This window comes from Magnolia sinica, chromosome 18 (genome assembly GCF_029962835.1).
Source record: "Magnolia sinica isolate HGM2019 chromosome 18, MsV1, whole genome shotgun sequence".
Taxonomy (NCBI): Eukaryota; Viridiplantae; Streptophyta; class Magnoliopsida; order Magnoliales; family Magnoliaceae; genus Magnolia; species Magnolia sinica.
The window spans coordinates 55,265,937-55,286,163 of NC_080590.1; the positions used below are offsets into that span (position 1 = coordinate 55,265,937).

At 39.6% G+C, this 20,227-nt stretch overlaps 1 protein-coding gene across 4 annotated transcripts in view; it reads right to left on the reverse strand.

Moving 5' to 3' along the window:
• Nucleotides 1–409: 409 nt before the first annotated feature.
• LOC131232252 (probable aldehyde oxidase 2) overlaps nt 410–20,227 on the reverse strand; it is a 30,751-nt gene continuing 10,933 nt past the window's right edge. For 3 of the 4 annotated variants that reach the window (XM_058228469.1, XM_058228472.1, XM_058228471.1), the window contains 4 exons: nt 18,778–18,873; nt 14,609–14,707; nt 12,910–13,099; nt 410–778 (listed from right to left, as the gene is read on the reverse strand). In XM_058228469.1, the coding sequence (XP_058084452.1) occupies nt 564–778; nt 12,910–13,099; nt 14,609–14,707; nt 18,778–18,873 (600 nt within the window). In that variant the 3' untranslated portion in view covers nt 410–563. Of the gene's footprint in view, nt 779–9,208; nt 9,381–12,909; nt 13,100–14,608; nt 14,708–18,777; nt 18,874–20,227 lie in introns of those variants that run through there. The other variant, XM_058228470.1, reaches the window with a different exon arrangement.

The following is a 20,227-nucleotide window of genomic DNA, read 5'->3' on the forward strand; positions in this document are numbered from 1 at the left end:
CCATCCGTTAGGTAAAGTTGCCTCATGATCACCCATGATGATCTAAATATCAGGTAGGCCACGCCAAAGGAAACAGTTTGGGCTGGGGTTTATAGATGACATCCAATACATTCATCTAATGTGGCATCATTATGATGAAATAATTGGCCATAAATCACACTATTCCATAACTAAGTTTACCAAAAAAAAAAGTGAATTTAGAGGTTTAAGGTATAAATTTATACTGTTTTCATATGGGATGACCCACCTGAGTGTTAATCAGCCTATTTGGGGGGATCAAGGCCAATCATAGGACAGTGTATGTGATGGACGGTGTTGATCACCTTCACTTAAATTGGTTTCCCCTATGTTAGAGAAAGTCACCCAGAACAGGGTTATCCCATCATTTGAGTCAAAGCGTGAGGGAGACTCAAGAAAGTATTCCAACCCTTCCAAGTATTATTCCATTTATGCATATATACACATGCTATTACACAAGAACATGCGCTATCGTATGATATGCATGCTTTCAGAAATATAATTAAGATACAAGCTATTAAAAAAAAAAAAAAGAGATGTAATTTTCATCGATGAGAAAGCATGTTCTCCAAGTACCTCTCTACATTGTCGAGCCTACAAAGCTCCTTCACTACGGGCATGGTTGCGGGAACCTTCATTTGGAACGCCCAAGTAGACCCATCAGAACCATTGCAAAAATGCTCTTTCCTGGCTTCACGAATGGCTTCTCTTGTTGCACAATGAACCGAGACTGCTAGAAGCAACGGTGGCTCTCCAGAAGCTGCACAAGACCATCAATTCGTTAACATGTCTCATCAATTTGAAAAAAAAGAAAAGGATGTCTGCTTAGAGAAAAGAATAGATATTTATTCAACCTGATTCTTGGGCTAGGGCATCAAAATGGTGGTGCCGTTCTGATGGGTGGATTGGATCTTGGATCTATTGTACCATGCTAGCAAATTTGTGGCATATGCATGAGCTTTATTGCACACAACTGTGCGCCTAGCAAAGCTCATGCAAAAATACAACATTGTAGAATGCTCCAAAATAAGGTGACTGACTCAACCAGATTTCAAGCCAAGTCAATAGGAAACTAGATGATGAGTGTGACTCGGTCTCAACTCGAAGTGACTCGCGACGACTCAAACCAAGTCACTTGGTTGAGAAGAGTCCTCTCTTCATAAAAACAGAGCTAGCCATGTTTCGATTCTGAGACTTCAACAGGAGAGCAGGATGATTCTATTACCAGAGCGGTCAAGCACTTTGGGTTTTTTTTTTTTTTTTTTGGCAATTTTATATATTCTATCCATATATAACTATCTTAAGAATTTTCACACTTGTGATTCCTCATCCCTAGACCTAACTGTAACCCACCTTGCAAATATTAGCCTAATCAGAAAATTTCATCCAAATAAGATTCATTCTCATGTTAGCTTGGCAAAAGTTCAATGACCTGCTGCCTAATTAACATTGACACTCATCTTTCGTTGGGGCTAGGCAGCTATATGTGCAAACTCTCCTTCAGAGTTAATATTGATACACGCATATACTACTGTAAAAAAAAAAAAAAAAAAATCATGCTCAACGGGCTTTCTTGGAATTTTATGCTCTAGACATCAATTATTTGAAAATTGCACTTTATGGTAGCACGAAATAGTTGCCTAATGTGTAATGTGGAGCCTGGCTGCGATGGGATATGAGTCACGTTAGTAATCATGGATCACTAGGTTCCCTACTATAATGCATGACCCGTGATTGATGCAGGACAATTAACCACTTGCTCTAAAAGCTCGAACTATTAGAGTATAGCGAATTAATCCATTTATCTCATAGCCCAGGCCCCACATCTCATGGGTTAGGACGTCGCCCGAACTCCCTTCGTGGGCCCCAAATCACATGGGCCGCCTACCCCGAGTGTGTCCCCCCATCCCATGGGCTACCCCACTCGAGCCCAGTGTGAAATGCGCATTAATCACCCCCTGGCGAGGAGTCTCGAACACGAGACCTCCCCCGTGGGCCCCAAATCACATGGGTCACCCACCCCGAGTGTGTCCCCGCATCCCACAGGCTACCCCACTCGAGCCCGGTGTGAAAATGCCCCTACATTAATCACCCCCGGTGAGGAGTCTCGAACACGAGACCTCCCGCTTTGATACCAAATTTGATGCAGGACATGAAAATTAACTATGATATACAAGATCTCAGGCTTTAGGTCATACTAATTAAAAAACAATCAGATAAAAAATTCAACATCCCACGCAAAAGTTCAAACATTCAAGCAAGGGGAATCTATGCAGGTCTAGGCCTACACATGTTAGGGCTAGATCTCTAAAAATTATGGACCAAACGATACTCAAAGGGAAGTAAATTCATCCACACATGCACAACAATCAGTCCCTAATCCAAGGGATTCACAAGTTTCAGTTCAGAGAACCCTAGTATTAGAAAAAGGGGTAAACAAATTGAAAATAATGCGATCTAGGGTTAGATTTTGGAATTTTGGATGAAAGAGGAGTGAAAGAGAGGAGAGAGACGAACCAGAGAAGTACCGCACGTGTGAACAACAACAATAGCCAAGACGCACATGTGTGTGATCCCGGCCGCACGTGTGTGGGGCCCACTATTCAGAAAATGACCAGCTTGGCCCTGGTCGACCACGGGTGGACTCCAAAACCCCAAATATCAGCTCGATCTGATGCACGGTTTGTGTATGGTGCTCCACTGAAGTTTCAACTCTCCTGCAGGGCCAGATTCTGGAAATCTGTTATAGAGAGAAAAACTGCTGCAATAGAAGATGAATTTGAAGCGTAGATGATTGTAGGAAAAGAGAAATATGGATATGAGAAGATAGGGGTGAATCGGGATAGATATGGCTTTGCACCACGGTAGTTAGCCCTTCGAATAAGGGAGGACTTCGCACCCAATTAGGTTTTCATAAATAAAAAAGGAGCAGGAAAATGCAGAAATTTTATTAATCTTCAACGAGAAAAAAGACTACAAGGGGTGCCTATTTATAATAAAACCTTATACCCCAAAACTCGCGCCATGTGCGCAACCTATTACTTGGAGACGACTTAATAAAAAAGAACAACTAATCAAAGCAATCTAAACCGTCCATGATATTTCTAATAACAATAATAAGCAAAACTTAAAGTACTAGATTAATTAGAATAGTGGGCCACGATCATGAGAACCCATGGCGGGATTCACATGACTATCGGGTCCACTCCAACGAACCAAAGCGCGGTCCTCTAACTAGGAGGTCCTCCGTGGACGTCGTCATTAATCTAGATCGATGGTGGGGTCCTTGCGTACGTGCGTAGCGAGGGGGCGTGCATGTGCATGAGATGTCCCCATCAATTAATTTGATGCAGGACATGAAAATTAACTATGATATGCAAGATCTTAGGCTTCAGATCATACTAATTCAGAAACAATCACATAAAAAATTTCACGCCCCACACAAAAGTTCAAACATTCAAGCAAGGGGAATTTATGCGGGTCCAGGCCTACACATGTTAGAGAAGTAAATTCATATACACATGCACAACAATCAGTCCCTAATCCAAGGGATTCACAGGTTTCAGTTCAGAGAACCCTAGGATTAGAACAAGGGGCAAACAAATTGAAAATAATGCAATCTAGGGTTAGATTTAGGGATTTTGGGTGAAAGAGGAGTAAAAGAGAGGAGAGAGACGAACCAGAGAAGTACTACACGTGTGGACAGCAGCAATGGCCCCAGACGCACGTGCGTGTGATCCCGGCCGCACGTGTGTGGGACCCACTATTCAAAAAATGGCCAGCTTGGCCCTGGTCTGCCAGGGGTGGACTCCAAAACTCCCAGATATCAGCTCGATCCGATGCACGGTTTGTGCGTGATACTCCGCCGAAGTTTCAACCCTCCTGCAGGGCTAGATTCTGAAAATCTGCTATAGAGAGAAAAACTGCTGCAATAGAAGATGGATTTAAAGCGTAAATGATTGTAGGAAAAGAGAAATATGGATGGAAGAAGCTGGGGGCGAATCCGGATAGATGTGGCTTCGCACCACGGTAAATAGTCATTCAAAGAAGGGAGGGTTTCGTACCCAATTAGGTTTTCATAACTCAGAAAGGAGCAGGAAAATGCAGAAATTTTATTAATCTTCAATGAGAAAATAGACTACAAGGGGTGCCTATTTATAATAAAATCTTATACCCCAAAACTCACGCCATGTGCGCAACCTATTACTTGGAACGAAGTAATAAAAAATAACAACTAATCAAGGCAATCTAAACCGTCCATGATATTCCTAATAATAATAATAAGCAAAACTTAAAGTACTAGATTAATGAGAATAGTGGGCCACGATCATGAGAACCCATAGCGGGATTCACATGACTATCGGGTCCACTCCAACGAACCAAAACGCAGTCCTCTAACTAGGTCCTCCCTGGATGTCGTCATCGATCCAGATCGATGGTGGGGCCCTCCTACTTGCCTACGTGCGTAGCGTGAGGGGAGGGGGGGGGGAGTGCATGTGCGTGAGATGTCCCTATCAATTCTCCCCGGCTGCGAAGATGGTTTCGCCACTGGCGAAACAAAACTCCTGAACCACTCCAAGATGTCAGGATCAAGTCTCTGAAGCTCCTCCTCAGCGAGCTACATACTGTTTGAAGATGGGCGTGACTTCCACTTGACTAAGAACTTTTGAAATCCGCCGTCCAACGTCGATACTATCTAATGGTTCAGAATATCCTTTATCTCCTCTCTGGGTGTGGGAAGGGTAGGTATGGGAGGTAGAAGCTGGGAAGATAGGTCGGGAGGGGGCCATGGATCAAAGGAAAGGTTTGGGGAATCAGGATAGTTAGGTGAAAGGCTGGACAATGTATCAGTGATCCCCTAAAATGCAACTTAATCCTCCACATTGAATGTGGAACTAATTCTCATGGAAGGTGGAAGATCTACTACATACGCATTGAGACCGTTTCGTTTTATAATTTTGAATGGTCCAACGCTACGCGCGTGTAATTTACGAACGACTCCCTGGGGGTACCGCTTTGGCCTGATGCGGACCATCACAGAATCCCCTACATTAAATTCCTTGAAACTTTTATGCTATTCTGAAGAAAATTTGTAATGTTCATTACTAGTAGTGATCTTTCGCCTGATTTCTTGATGCAATGAATGAATGTGATGCGATGCGCAAAGGACTCTACAGACTCTGATGGCCTATAAGATAGTGACATAAGGACAAGATCAATAGGCTTCCTAGGCTTAAAACCAGTAACGACTTCAAAAGGACTTAGACCTGTGGACCTATTGACAGAACTATTAAACGCAAACTCGGCTATAAGTAGTACGGTGTCCCACGTTCTGGTGTACTGTATATCCCTCATAGGGGGAAACTCATTTGGTAGATCATCATGAAAGACATCACGAAACTCATCTACTACCGAAATAGCCTCAGTTGGTAACTCTACACAAGCCTCTGGTGCACTCTCTCTAGCCACAAGGCCGTACATGTCGTACTACTCAAAATAGTGGTCCATGTTTGCCAACCAATCTAGAAAAGCTTTAGGGTTCAAGTGGCCATCAAACGTGGGGGCATCTACTCAACTCCTTTGAGAAGTTATGCATCGGGGTCATAGTGGTCTTGATGTCCCTCACCGGGTGGGTGCATGGGTGTGCGCCCATAACCGATTCCTTGGTCTATCCTCCTGACTACCTACCTGAGATTGGGTATCTTCCCCAATGGTCGGGTTTGCCCTGGCGAAGGTCTCTAGTTGGGTAATGCGCACATCAAGCTCCTCAAAGCGTTGGTCCATACGTTGTTCCAAGCGCTTAGCCAAAGACTCACACTGTTGGGTCAGCTTGTTCATTGACTCTTGCAATTGCTCTATGTTTAGTGTAGGGTGCAAGCCAAAACCACAACCCGTACATGTAGGCATACAACTACTAACTCAAGGAACTTCTAATACAACTATATGCGCCTAGATGGGACTAAATGCTCCTATAGGACTATATGGGAGAAACAACACAATACTACTCAATTTCCAGCAACCTATCTGCCCAAAGAATCTGTTAACAAAAAATCCAGCAAAGAGATATGGGGATTTTCTGATAGCAGAAAATTCAGTAGCTTATATCAGGAATTATAGACCTCTAAGCAGCTCTATATAATGATACTTGATGCATAATGGACACAAATAAACTAAACCCTGAACATGCAATGCATTCCCCTATAAAAACCTTGTGCTCTGTTACCAAATTTGATGCAGGACAATTAACCACTTGCTCTAAAAGCTTGAACTGTTAGAGTATAGCGAATTAATCCCCTTATCTCATAACCCAAGCCCCACGTCTCATGGGTTAGGACCTCGGCCGAACCTCCTTCGTAGGCCCCAAATCACATGAGCCGCCCACCTCGAGTGTATCCATGCATCCCACGGGCTACCCTACTCGAGCTCGGTGTGAAATGCGCATTAATCACCCCCGGTGAGGAATCTCGAACACGAGACCTCCCCCGTGGGCCCCAAATCACATGGGTCACCCACCCCAAGTGTGTCCCCGCATTCCACGGGCTACCCCACTCAAGCCAGGTGTGAAAATGCCCCTGCATTAGTGATCTTTGTGGGTGCTTCGTGATCAGTGGTTTGGCTGGCAACCACCTTCATTACTTGCTTGCTCCTTCCTTGGGGCATGCATGTACTAGTTGCACCGGGGGTCGATACTGGGTGGGACCAAGTTGACATGTGTGTGGTGTCAATTGTTGGGGAAGAGGAGAGGAAGAAGAGATTTTTTGGACTTAGGAGTATTGCAAGTAGAATGCTTTTGTATATTTTGAATTATGAAAGTAGATATTACAATGCTTTGAATTGTTGGAAGGGAGGATTTTCCTTCTTGTTCTTTGTTGCCTCCCATGTATATGAAGTCTCTTTTTATAAACTCTTGAGAAAGGATCTACATACAAGAGCAAATGCATTACAACTTTCTACAATAAGCATTAATTACCTAGGAAACTCAAAAGACACTTTTTAGACTAGACTAGGGACACATTCTAGATATTTCCTAAACACTTTCTAGACACTTCATAGATAAAATCTAGATATTTCTCAAATATTTTTTATTTTTAAATTATATTTTCAACACTCCCCCTTAATTTGAAAATCTCGCACTCCCATCATTTTTCTGAATTTGATGAATTTTTCTATAGTCACGGCCTTGGTGAAAATATCTGCGAGTTGATCTTTTGACCGGCAAAACTTTAGCTCGATTTGTCCTTCTTCAACTAACTCCTTGATGAAGTGATGGCGAAGCTCGATATGCTTTGATTGACTATGGAAGACTGGATTCTTTGTTATGGCAATTGCTGACATGTTGTCATAGAAAATAGTAGTAGGTGATTTTTGTTCATTTTGTAAATCGCCCAAAATCATTTTAATCCATATTGCTTCACATGCTGCTCTAGTAGCTGAAATATACTCTGCTTCGGCGGATGATAACACAATTGTCTTCTGCTTCTTTGATGACCATGAGATAACCTTTGATCCCATACAGAATACATATCCTGAAGTACTTTTTTATCATCAACTGATCCTGCCCAATCACTATCTGTGAATCCAATAAGTCTGTTGTCTTGTTCCGTTGAGTATTTGATGCCGTAACTTTTGGTCCCTTGGATGTACCTTAAAATTATTTTTGCAGCTTCAAAATGATTCTTGTTAGGCTCACTCATGAACCTCGAGACCAAGCTGACTACATATACAATATCCGGCCTAGTATTTGAAAGATAGATCAATGAACCAACTAAGCTTTTGTAAATTGAGGCATCGACCTTCTGTGCTCCATCATTGTTTGACAACTTCTGATTTATAGCTATTGGAGTTGCGACAGATTTGCATTTTGACATGTTGAATCTCATTAGGAGATCATTGGCATACTTTTCTTGTAAAATAAATAAGTCGCCATGGTTTTGCCTTACTTGGATGCCAAGGAAGTATCTCATAAGGCCAAGATCAGTCATTTCATATTCCTTCATCATCGCCCTCTTGAATTCTTCTATCATCTTTGGACTGGTGCTAGTATATATCAAGTCATCAACATAAAGGCAGACAATAAGAAAATCTTGTGTACCTTCTTTCTTCACATATAAGGATGACTCACTTGGACTTCTTTTAAAGCTGTTTTGATGAAAGTACTTATCGATCTTGCTGTTCCATGCTCTTGGTGCTTGCTTTAACCCATATAGAGCTTTCTTGAGTCGATATACCTTTTCTTCTTTTCCTTTCACCACATATCCTTGTGGTTACTCATCGTATACTTCTTCTTCAATTTCTCCATTGAGAAAAGCCGATTTAACATCAAATTGAAAAACTTTTAGTTTTAATTGAGCCGCAAGCGCCAAAACAATCTTTATGGTTTCCATACGAGCGACAAGAGAAAAATCTTCATTAAAATCTATACCATGTTGTTGAGAATAGCCTTTTGCCACCAATCAAGTTTTGTGCTTATGGATCAAGCCATCTTCATTATACTTGGTCTTGTAAATCCATTTCAAGCCTATAACATCTTTTCCTTTAGGTAGATCAACCAACTCCCATGTGCAACTCTTCTCAATAACTGCAATTTCTTCATTTATTGCCTTAATCCAAGCTTCTTGTTTTACTTCTTCTTCAAATATCCGCGACTCACATGCAAAGTAGGCAACATCACATTTATCATAAATTTCTATTAGAGAATGCACCTTCCTTGGAAGTGAATCAAAATATGATGAAAAGCTGCTTGATGAGCATGAAGAATTGCTTGAGCTTGAATTTGGTGTAGTGGGACTTTGTGGAGAAGAGCATGGAGTTGTAGTCACCTTTGGCATAATTTCAGACTCTTCAAATGTCTTTAGAACATAGTTTTGTTTCTCATCCCAGTTCCATCCTGTCATTTCATCAAATATCACATCTCTAGAAATCACCAATTTACTAGAAGTGGGATTATAAAGGCGGTAGGCTTTGGAGTCTTCACAGTAGCCTATAAATCTGCATTTTTCTCCATTTTCAACTTTCTTTCACTTTTTGTGATGGAATGTGAGCATAGGCAATGCATCCAAAAACTTTAAAATATTTTACTGATGGCTTTTTCTGATGCCATGCTTCATATGGAGTCAAGTTCTTTACTACTTTTGTTGGAGATCTATTGAGGATAGAGACTATCGTGTGCACAGCTTCCGCCTAGTAATCATTTGGAAGCTCTTTGCCTTTTAGCATGCTCAGAGCCATTTCTATAATTGTCTAGTTCTTTCTTTCTGCCACAGCATTTTGCTGATGAGTATATCTAGCTGTCAGCCCTCTTTTGATGCCATTTGACTTGCAGAAATTTCAAAATTCTTTTGATGTGAATTCTCCACCACGATCTGTCCTTAGAACCTTCAAGAATTAGCTGCTTAGTTTTTCTGCAAATGCTTTGAATTGAAGAAAAATAGTGAAAGCCTCTGACCTTTGTTCAAGAAAATATATCCACAGCATCCTGCTATAATCATCAACGAAGAGTAAAAAATATCTATTTTTGTTAAGAGATGGCGTCTGCGTAGGACCACAAATATCAGCATGTGCAGTTCAAGAGGAGCTTTTGCTCTCCATGATGTACTCGTAAATGGAAGCCTGTGAAATTTACCATAGATGCAACCTTTACAAACTTTATCTTCTTTGTTAATAAAAGGTAGACCGATCACCATATTCTTCTGCTTTAGCAATTTTAGGCCTCTGAAATTTAAATGCCCGTATCTCGAATGCCATAGCCAAGTTTCATCATCTTCAGATTTTAATGCAAAATTTCCTTTTAGTGGCATGTTGAGAGGGAAAACCTTGTTTGATATCATTTTCACTTTTGCCACAATTTTTTTTATTCTTCTTACTCTTATCCAAGATTATGCATTCATCTTTATCAAATTTGACTAAATATCCATTCTAAATTAGTTGTCCAACACTAAGCAAATTTTGAGCCAAGCCAGGAACATAAAGAACATCATGGATAAGTTTAGAATTACCTCCATTTGTTTGTACAGCTATGACTCCCTTTCCTTTAATATTTTAAAGCTTTCCATCTCCAAGCTTTACTTGAGAATGTACTCCTTCATTCAAATTAACAAAACAACTTCGATTTCCTGTCATATGGTTACTGCAACCGTTATCCAAATACCAAATATCATTTGATTCTTCTTGAGTATTCAAATAGGAATAAAATAATTTTTCCGATTTTTTTGTCTTTTCAAAAAAAAAAAATTGCTTCATTCTGTCTTATACCAACAATCTTTATCTATGTGGCCCAATTTTTTGCATATGTTGCATTTGTTGTACCAACAATCCTTGTCAACATTATTAGACTTTTTGCAAATAGAGCATTGAGAATAATTTTGCTTGTTACCTCTTGGATTCCTTTGGTTGTTGAAATCACACCTTCCTCTGCCTCTTCCACGGCCACAGTTAAAGTTTGTCCTCCCATGACCTCTTTCGGATTGCCATCTTTGATTTGGATATGCCTCTTGACTTCTCTTGTCTACTTCCATATTCTTCTTTCCTGATATATTTATTTTGGACTGAAAAGCTTCTTCAATGCTTTGCTCCACAAACCTGCTCATCCTTTGTTCATGTGCTTGAAGAGAACCCATCAGCTCATGTAAACTTAACTTAGATAAATCTTTAGATTCTTCTATGGCAGCTACTACATGATCAAATTTTATCGAAAGAGTTCTTAAAATCTTTTCCACGATTTTTTTTATATCTTGGATCGTATCTCCGTAATTTCTGATTTGATTAATGATGTCAGAAACACGAGAGAAGTTTGAATTGACTCACCTTCCTTCATTTGTAAATTATAAAAATCTCTCCAAAGATATTAAAGTTTGATACTGATCACCTTTTCTAATCATTGAAATTATTTCTTCAAAATCTCTCATGCTTCTTTTGAAGTTGTTGTAGGCAGGAGTCTAGGAAAGATGCTTTTGCTCACTCGTTGTTGGATGTAGAGCTTTGGCATCTTTCTTTTTATTCTCCTTGAATGCGTGTTGTCTTGCGTCCATCCATGTTGTTAATGTTGCGGCATTTTCTGGTACTTCATAGCCATCTTCCACCAACTCCCACAAGTCTTGTGTGATGAAGAATCTTCATTTGAATGCTCCAATAGTCGTAGCTTTCTCCTTCGAATATGAGAACCATATTTTGTGAATAGTTGAAGATGGTGTTGCTATAACTTGCTGTCATATATGTATCTTGAACCTTGCTCTGCTACCAAATTTGTTGGGGAAGAGGAGTGGAATAAGAGATTTTTTGGACTTAGAAGTATTGCAAGTAGAATGCTTTTGTATATTTTGAATTATGAAAGTGGATATTATAATGCTTTGAATTGTTGGAAGGGGGGACTTTCCTTCTTGTTCTTTGTTGCCTCCCGTGTACATGAAGTCCCTTTTTATAGACTCTTGAGGAAGGATCTACATACAAGAGTAAATGCATTACAACTTTCTACAATAAGCATTAATTACCTAGGAAACTCAAAAGACACTTTCTAGACTAGACTAGGGACACATTCTAGATATTTCCTAAACACTTTCTAGATACTTTCTAGACACTTCCTAGATACAATCTAGATATTTCTCAAATATTTGTTATTTTCAAATTATATTTTCAACATCAATGAGAGCCCCATGACCAATGTCAAGAGCCCCGGTAAAGGAGGAAGGTTGTAATTTGGTTGATGGTTGATCTCCAAACTTTCGTCAATCTACTATTTAAAAGCCAACTCCAAACTGTTGGAAGAAAGGCCAAGATGATGATGATGATATTATTGTAAAAGAGTATTTAGTTCATATTGGTATAAGTACATATTAAAGAAACATATATGCATAAATAGAAGTGGAATAAGATGCCATGATTTTTATTTTCTTTATGAATGGTATGACCACAAAAGTTATGTATAAACACCAAAACATAGGAAACGTGTATAGCTTTGGTATAAAAAGCAGTGCATAAACATGGATAAACTTATATAACAAAGGCACTTTCTGAAAATCTGTAATGTCAAAGACATGTTGGAGATGGGTTTCAAACACATGCCAAAAGACAATTATAGGACAACACGTTAATTGATTTTTTTACTTTTTCATCTCTTGATGTTAAACAAATGGTGAAATGTGGAACATCCACAGTGAAGGTTCAGAATGAATCTTATCACCAAGCAATCAAGACTCATATTAAATGGGCCTCCTTGGACCTGTCAGCAACTAGCGGGATCACAGCCCACTTCCAATCCTCTCTGACCTTGAGCAGCCAATGATAACATTCCCTGGTTCTAAACTTTCATCTTGGGTCTTTACTAGTAGATTATTTCATTTCTACATCAGTAACATAGTTCCAATGTATTTATATTCATCTAGGGATATACATATGCCTCTTCGGAGACATCCGAAAAAATTAGAACAAAAGAGAAGATCAGCACGGTTCCCGTGCAAGGTAAAGAGAATACATCTAAATTCTAAGCCTCATATGATTGGGGTCGACTGCACGAATCCTGTTTTGGCATCCAACTCTTTCGAATGTCGGATTGTCATATTAATGAGAAACAGCTGTCCGAAGTTTCATGCCTGCTGCCAAATTTGATGCAACCTTCCTTTATCCAGGCTTTGGACCAGCAATGATAGCGCAAAACTCCCATGGCAGAGTCCTATGAGCTAATATCTATTTAATGATATGTCTTGTGATATTATCATTATAATGCAACTATATGGACACAGCCTTATTGGGCTCTCTGGCTCTCAAGGTTCACCATTCTGACATCTCACGTCCATATCTAAGTTACAGGAGTATTATCTATTTAGGGCTATGTCATATCCCTCTTAAACATGACTCAGAAGGAAGCAAAACATTAAGGGGAGGGGAGGAAGATGATACCTTTGGAGGAGAGAATGCGTTTTTTGTGATGACCACTGTTGAGTAATTCGACATTGAACTGTTTGGGGATTGTGTCAACAGTAGGAATCTTGTACGTCCATGTTCCTTCGGAGACCACCAATCCATCCGAATTCGTTTCATATTGTTCGAGCATGAAAAATCCAAGACCTTGGACAAAAGCTCCTTCGACCTTTGGGAAAAAAAAGAAGCTGAATTCAGCACGTCTTAACTACTTATTTGATTTAGCTGAAGATAGGACATGCTAAACAATAAATGATAAAGTGCAGAATTTTAGTGCAGTTAGAGTTCTATGAAGGTAACAAGACAGATGGAATGTCAAGCATGTAACATGAACACATCCCAATGCAAATGTAAATGTTAGGCCATGCTTATTGTTACATTGCTAAGCTAATGTGGTATTATTACACATCTACAAGCAGACAAGGTAGTCAATCTATTAAACTCTAATTACAAGTGGTTTGCATAGATGAATGCATGAAGATGCACATGTCAACTTGCATACATAAGCTACATGTGTACTAGGGCACCATTACATGCAAGGTTGTGGATGCATTTACACATGCTTGTACAATGCATCTTTAAGTAGCTCAAATGCAAGGTACTCCGTATCCGAAATGGTGGCGGTAATGGTCACCACCATTACTGATATGAGTATTAGCCGTGATAGCCGATATAGGGGCGTAACGACCGTTAGGACCCCCATAACGGTTGAAAAAAAATTGCTCAAAAAATTCTGGAAAAATATTTAGAAAATCCAGACTAATGTAAATATTCCAAATATGTACTCATTTCTTGTTTTGAACATGTTTATGGTAGTGTAACAATCCACTCTTTGGTGAGAGTGTTATATCTAGTGAATTTATGGACATGGCTATCTATCTCAAATATTTACACATCACAATCGCACATTAGAACTAGAAATAGGAAAAGAAAGGCATAAATACCACTTAAAAAAAAAAAAAAAAAAAAATTGCCCTTAGAGCTTTTAATCGTCCAAATCGCTTCAATCCGTAGTTTCAATCCTAAAACTATAGTAAGAGTAGCAGAAATCTGCTGTAGAATAATCTAAGAAAGTGTTTAGAATAAGATAAGTGGAAAAATGAGAAAATGGATTTTATTATTATTATTATTATTATTTTTTTAAAATAGCCATTTTTCAACCATTAAGGGGGCAACAGTTGTTATGCCCCATAACGGCCGTTAAGACTCTTGTCACGGTCGATATGATCCCAAAAAACCAACTGCCTCGTTTCACCCCCATATCATGTAACGGTCACAGCTGTTACCTATATGTATCGGCCTTTATGGACAAATCGTAACGGGTATGGAACACCTTGCTCAAATGACAAAAATGTTGGAGTCCACATGTAGCGGTGCACATGCACATAGGTAAGCATAGTGACAAGACACGCATCTCCAAGCTCCTCAAGTTGACATCCTAACTGGAACAAAGCTATGATGGTAATGGTGAACAATACATCCATCTCCAACTACACATACATGTGATCCAATTTTATTCGATGCATTGATGTACAGAATAATAGAGAGACAAACATGCACATGTACATCACCTGCATACCACATGCATAAACACAGAGAAAGTGCACCTTAGAAGATGCACCTGAAGAAGCAAACCATAAAAGGGACTTATTAAAAGTGAAAGCCTAGCGGAACTAACCTGCCCCAAGTCCACGGCAGGGTTCAGGCTCTGACCACAGTCATAGGTAATATCTGTCCGCAAGATAGTGGTAGCACCTGTAATAAGATCTATCTCCACCTGTGACAATCACATCTTAATGGTTAGTATTCACTAGATATGATTTTATAAGTCCATATCTTATTAAGATTTGCTAAATGTAACAACCGATGTGGACCATCAGCTACTGAGCTGTTCCTGTGGTGAGAGCAGGTAACTGTGTGCCAACTGAGGGACAAACTGGGGAAGGCCCACTTTTGGGACCTTGCTCAGGGCATCAATAGTTGACTTTGAACTGGTACATACAAGTGGAATATGACTATTTAAGTAAAATAAAGCATTGTGATGTCCTCATGGATAATGTCGATCCAGAGGTAGGAAGAAGTGGCATTGCATGCTAGAGACCATAATTTTTGCAATTTCCCTTGAGTAATGGTTAGGTGAAAGTTTCGTTATGGACTTTATTATGTTGGCATATGCGGGCGTTTGATACAAGGATCAATGGTAGGCAGTCAATCGGTTCCTGAATCCTTAGATGACAAAAGTATCATACACCAATTAACCAGTTTGGGTCCAGATTTCTGGCCCAGTTAACAATTGGGTCATGTTCAGGTCCACATATTCGGATTCAATTCGATTAGAAATCAGATCATTCCGTATATCTGAATTGTGTACCTGTTAGCTACCCAAATATATGATTCATTTACTCTTATCATTTCTAAGGGTGCATTTGGTTGCACCAAAAATTCATTATATTTCATGGCTAGCACTCTAATTCGGTGCAACCTATCATGAAATTTCACAATCTTTCGTGCAACCAAACCAGCCTTGGACTATACTTACAACTCAAGGAAACCATACAAAAGGTGTGCTTCTAGCATGGACATGGGTTTAGACCAAGATATTCCAAAAGGGTTACATAACGACTGTTACATAATAGTAACGGTGGGAACAGTCATGCATTATTGGGCCGTAACCGTTACAGAAAAAATGACCCATAATGGCCGTTACGGTGCCGATACATATTTTTAATGACCGCAGTGGCCGTTACAGGGCCGATACAATTTTTTAATGACTGTAGCAGCCATTACAAACCCTTGCAGCAGCACTTTAAGGCCTATATTAAAACAGTAATTACAATGGTTGCTATAACCACCGCTACCATTATTGAATAACTTGGTCTAGAACAATTCTAGAGCCAATTACGGATCCAAACCCATTCCAAAGTCGAATTTTTTTTTGTAACTAGAACCAACAGTATTTGACATGACCCAACAGGTACTCAAATCCAATTAGATCTGAATCCAGTACCTCAAATTTGGTACTTGTATCCGAACCCAACAAGGCCGTAATCCAAATCCCTTAGGCAGGTCCAGATACAAGACATTGATACTTGACCCACTGACAACCCTAATAGGTGGGTGCCTTGTTGTGCATCCAACTACTAGAGCATGACTCTTCGTGTGTATGGGTGCTGCGGATTAGCAATTTGCCTGGAAACTACCCTCTTCAATTGTCCTAATATGGCTGCTCATCCTTTGGGACCTGCTAGTAATAGGCTAGGCTCAATACTAGGTAGGAACATGCTGGCATGTGACTGATGTCAATGTGAACCTCCCATGGCTAGTTCCCATGCGAGTTCCAAGAGAAAGGTTGAAGTATGGTGGGCAGCTTTTCCAATCTACCATTTAAAGCCCACTCTACATTTCTGTGAGAACGGTCAAAACGATGAACAACAAACATAGAATGACTAAAAAACTTCCCAAGTTGGTATATTTTTCCAAAAGTGCTAGTTGTAGCCACAAATCTGCAAGACCCCAATACATGTCAAATTGGCACACATATGCAGGATATAAGACATTCATCACACAAGCCGCACGGTGAAATATGAGGGGGTTTTCTATAGTAGTTTCTTAGACAATGTTTTCCCTTCCTCTTTCTGTCATTCTTTCTTCTTTTCTCTCCTTCCTTTGATGCCATAAATTCTACAATAGGAGAAGTTGGACATGTAAATTTGTAATGTCATTTGCATCAATGCCCTATCTTTGAGTTTTAAAACAAGATATCGGTAGTAAGTACACATGGAATTTCAACGGTTGGCTCTCAGCCAGGCCTGGGTCAGGTCCTATATTGCATCCATTTTAGGTTCTTCCAAATCGGACCCACTTAAAAATCAGGCATGCAGCTGGATGGATTGATTTTGAGAGGTCCTAGATCCAACGAATTTAGTAATCAAGGTGAACTTTTGGACCCAAACCTACCCTATATGTCCAAATTGGTATCTGGATCCGTTTACCATTGGATCGGTTCCAATGACCCATCAGGTCGCAACCCTAGCTCTAAATGGGCTTGGTATAGCCGGGCACATATTGTTGCCTCAATACGTCCACTTTCTAGGGTTTTGTTGTGTCAACTGGGGGCACTTGGAAACTCCTAGACACAGCATGACACTCCAAAATATGTACAGATAAAGTGTCCTAGTCATGACATGAGAAAGTTGTGTTGGACACTTCATGTTTGGTGACTCCAAACATATTCTCCACAAAACTTTTCTTTCATCCTTCTTTCGCTCTGTTTTTATTTTTCTTTCTGCTATATGAATTTCTTTTGTCAAGCCAAAGGTACCTCACTTCAAGCCCTCAGGTTTGCCTCTGTTCTTATAATTGAACAAACAACTCACTGAGACTTCCTCTCACTAATTCGATTTTAGTTTCATTGTTAATTATAGGTACAATGACCCATATGACAAAAAGCAGAATTCTTTTTTACGTTTCATTATAGGTACCATGACCCAAATAACAAAAAGCAGAATTCTTTTAGTTTGTTTGTTGGGACATGGGGTTTTCTAATTTGTTTAGGAGAGCAAGTGATGTTCAAATGAAAATCTATTGTTTGAGATGATTATGCATGATCTTTGATGTTCTGTTAATCAATTCTTTATTAGTTTTGATTAAAGTATTTGGAATTTGTTGGAACTATGTCAATATTTTTTCCTAATTTCCATGCATTTAATGTTTTCATTGTTTTATTTTATTTTAATTCTATTTTTAAAATTTATTATTGAATCAAAATGTTATTCGTATGTGTATGGAAATGCCACATGACTACTTTTTGGAGTTTTCCGTGATGGACATTTTACGGAACACAACACTTGACACATGTGCCCACATCTAGGTAGCAGAGAGAGATTGAGCCTGAGCCTGATACGCAAAACCCAAGCCTGACTTGAGTTTGACCCTTATTAAACTAATAGGCCCAAGCCAAAGCCCTAGCATGAATAAACTTAAAGAGGCTGAATCTGTTTCATGTAAAAGGGATGATTAGGGGTTTTATTCATTATGATTTATATTTAGTAGCTTAGATATTGTAGCTATAGACTAATTCCAAGGTCAAGCCTGGCCCATTAGAATCGGGCATCAAAATCCCAAGCCAAACCTGATCCATGGGTCCAATAATCAAGCCCAAACCCGACTCTAGTCAGGCCAAGTCTGAAAGCCTAGTAGGCTGGCCAAACCCATTTACAGGCCTAGGTAGGATCAACTTTAGGTAGCACCATAAAAAAGAAGGAACAGGTCTAGTTGCTTCATGATTTTTTATAGAAATGATTGAACAGGTCTAGTTGCTTGATGATTTTTTATAGAAATGATTGACTTTCAAGTGCATAAGAAAAGCATTTGCAGATGAATTGTTATATTCAACAACAAAGGATAAGAATTGAGAACTATCTTTCATATTCTGCAGTTCACATGCTTGGTCAAGTTTGTGAAAATTGACTACTTGATCAAACTTGGTGCATGAATGGACCCCACTCAATTTGGAAACACACCAATTCAAGGATGAAACTGAAATAGGTCACCTAAAATCCTGTAATTCTTGAAGTGGGGTATTGAACATTTTGACTTGTGTTTTCCTGATTGGCTACCATTGCTCGATTTCATGAATTGGTGTTTTTTGTTCCTTTTCTTTTTCTTTTTCTTTTTTCTTTTTTTCCCAAAAACCACCTTGAGACAAATAGATTAACTCAGTGAAGTACCGAGTCCGAGCACCAATTTGCTAAACATTGGAAACAAAGGGACGGGCCATGAATTCACCTCTTCTTTATGGATAATATAGATTAGTTCAAAGCGAACAAAGTAGGGCCATGAGTTCACCTCACTTATAGCAGCACCATAGTTAAGGTATTGCATGGAACTATAGTCAGGGATCCATAGAGCACTACTTGATAAGTTCACTGATTGGAGATTCGCCTGCAAAAAGAAAGAGAGGAAGTAAGAGAGACTAGTTCTCAGGCCACTTTGTATTTTAATTACTGCAAAGAAGATTTCTGTTAGAGTGAAAAAGGATAATATAACTCGTGGGCCAGGAATGAAAGGTAGATGTGTGAGACATGGGTTTAATTAAAGATACATTTTTTGAGAGAGAGAGAGAGAGAGAGAGAGAGAGAGAGAGAGAGAGAGGTTTTCATCTTAAAAAAATAAAATAAAATAAATAAATAAATAAAAATTAAAGATAGGTTAAGAGGATTAATGTGGATAAGGGAATAATCTCCAGTGCTGAATGTTTAATTTGAGTCGGCAACCAATCGCATCTTGTAAACTGTGGCACAAATGCACAGAATCTGGAAGATTCATCAGTTGGGCCCTGCCATGGATGGGCCCTGATCATAGCTTGGACTGGAGGACTTTCCCATTTTATGTCGATGGTTGGTTGGACTATTTCCCAACCGTTCAATTCTGATAATCAGAACCCCACTAAATAGTGGCTACGATTGTCCAACTAAGGTGAATTTTAGGGCAAAGCCAGGTATGGAAGGGCCAGCAGATGAACAGTCTGTATCCCATACGGTTTCGCTAAACAGATTGCTTTATGACCAAGACCAACACAGATATAAGTGATGCAACCAGACACCTTTCCCAGATAAACTCTGCCACCTAACTCATCAAGGACCATTTCCCATTGAAAAAATATGGTAGAAATCTTCTGCAAATCTTTCCTACTTGAACAAATTAACAGATTACATTGCGTATTTACAGCGTGAACCTCTTGTGAACTTTCACTTGTTTTAGAATGTCTATACAAGAAACCATGGTTTTTAGATTCAGGGACTCAGATCGACTCATTGAGTCGCGACTTGCCCGAGTCAGGGGGTGTATTAGCCCAAATCGCCCAAATCTTGGATGACTCAGGGTGAGACTCATGGTATCGAACCGGATTGGGTAGTACTGAATCTGAATCTACTTGGATGGGTTGCATCGGACTTGTCCATATCTTAAAACCATGCAAGAAACTAGTAACGAAAAGAATTAAAGACAAAATGCTACTTTCCCTATATCTATAGACTCCATGTGGAACATATATAATATTTCCCCTATGAGTTTTACTAAGCCCACTGGCATCCACACCAACCAGGCACATGTGTGTGACAGCTAATCTGTGCATCAAGCAGGCCACATCATTTGGATGAAAAGGCCTAAAAATTTGGCTTGTCCACTCATTAGGTGGCCCACATGTGTATGCTGAATGTGGGCTATTGGCTAAAAGTTCTAAACTATCTATTATGTATGTGGTTTGCCTGACTTTTGGTCCAGGTAATCTAAATAG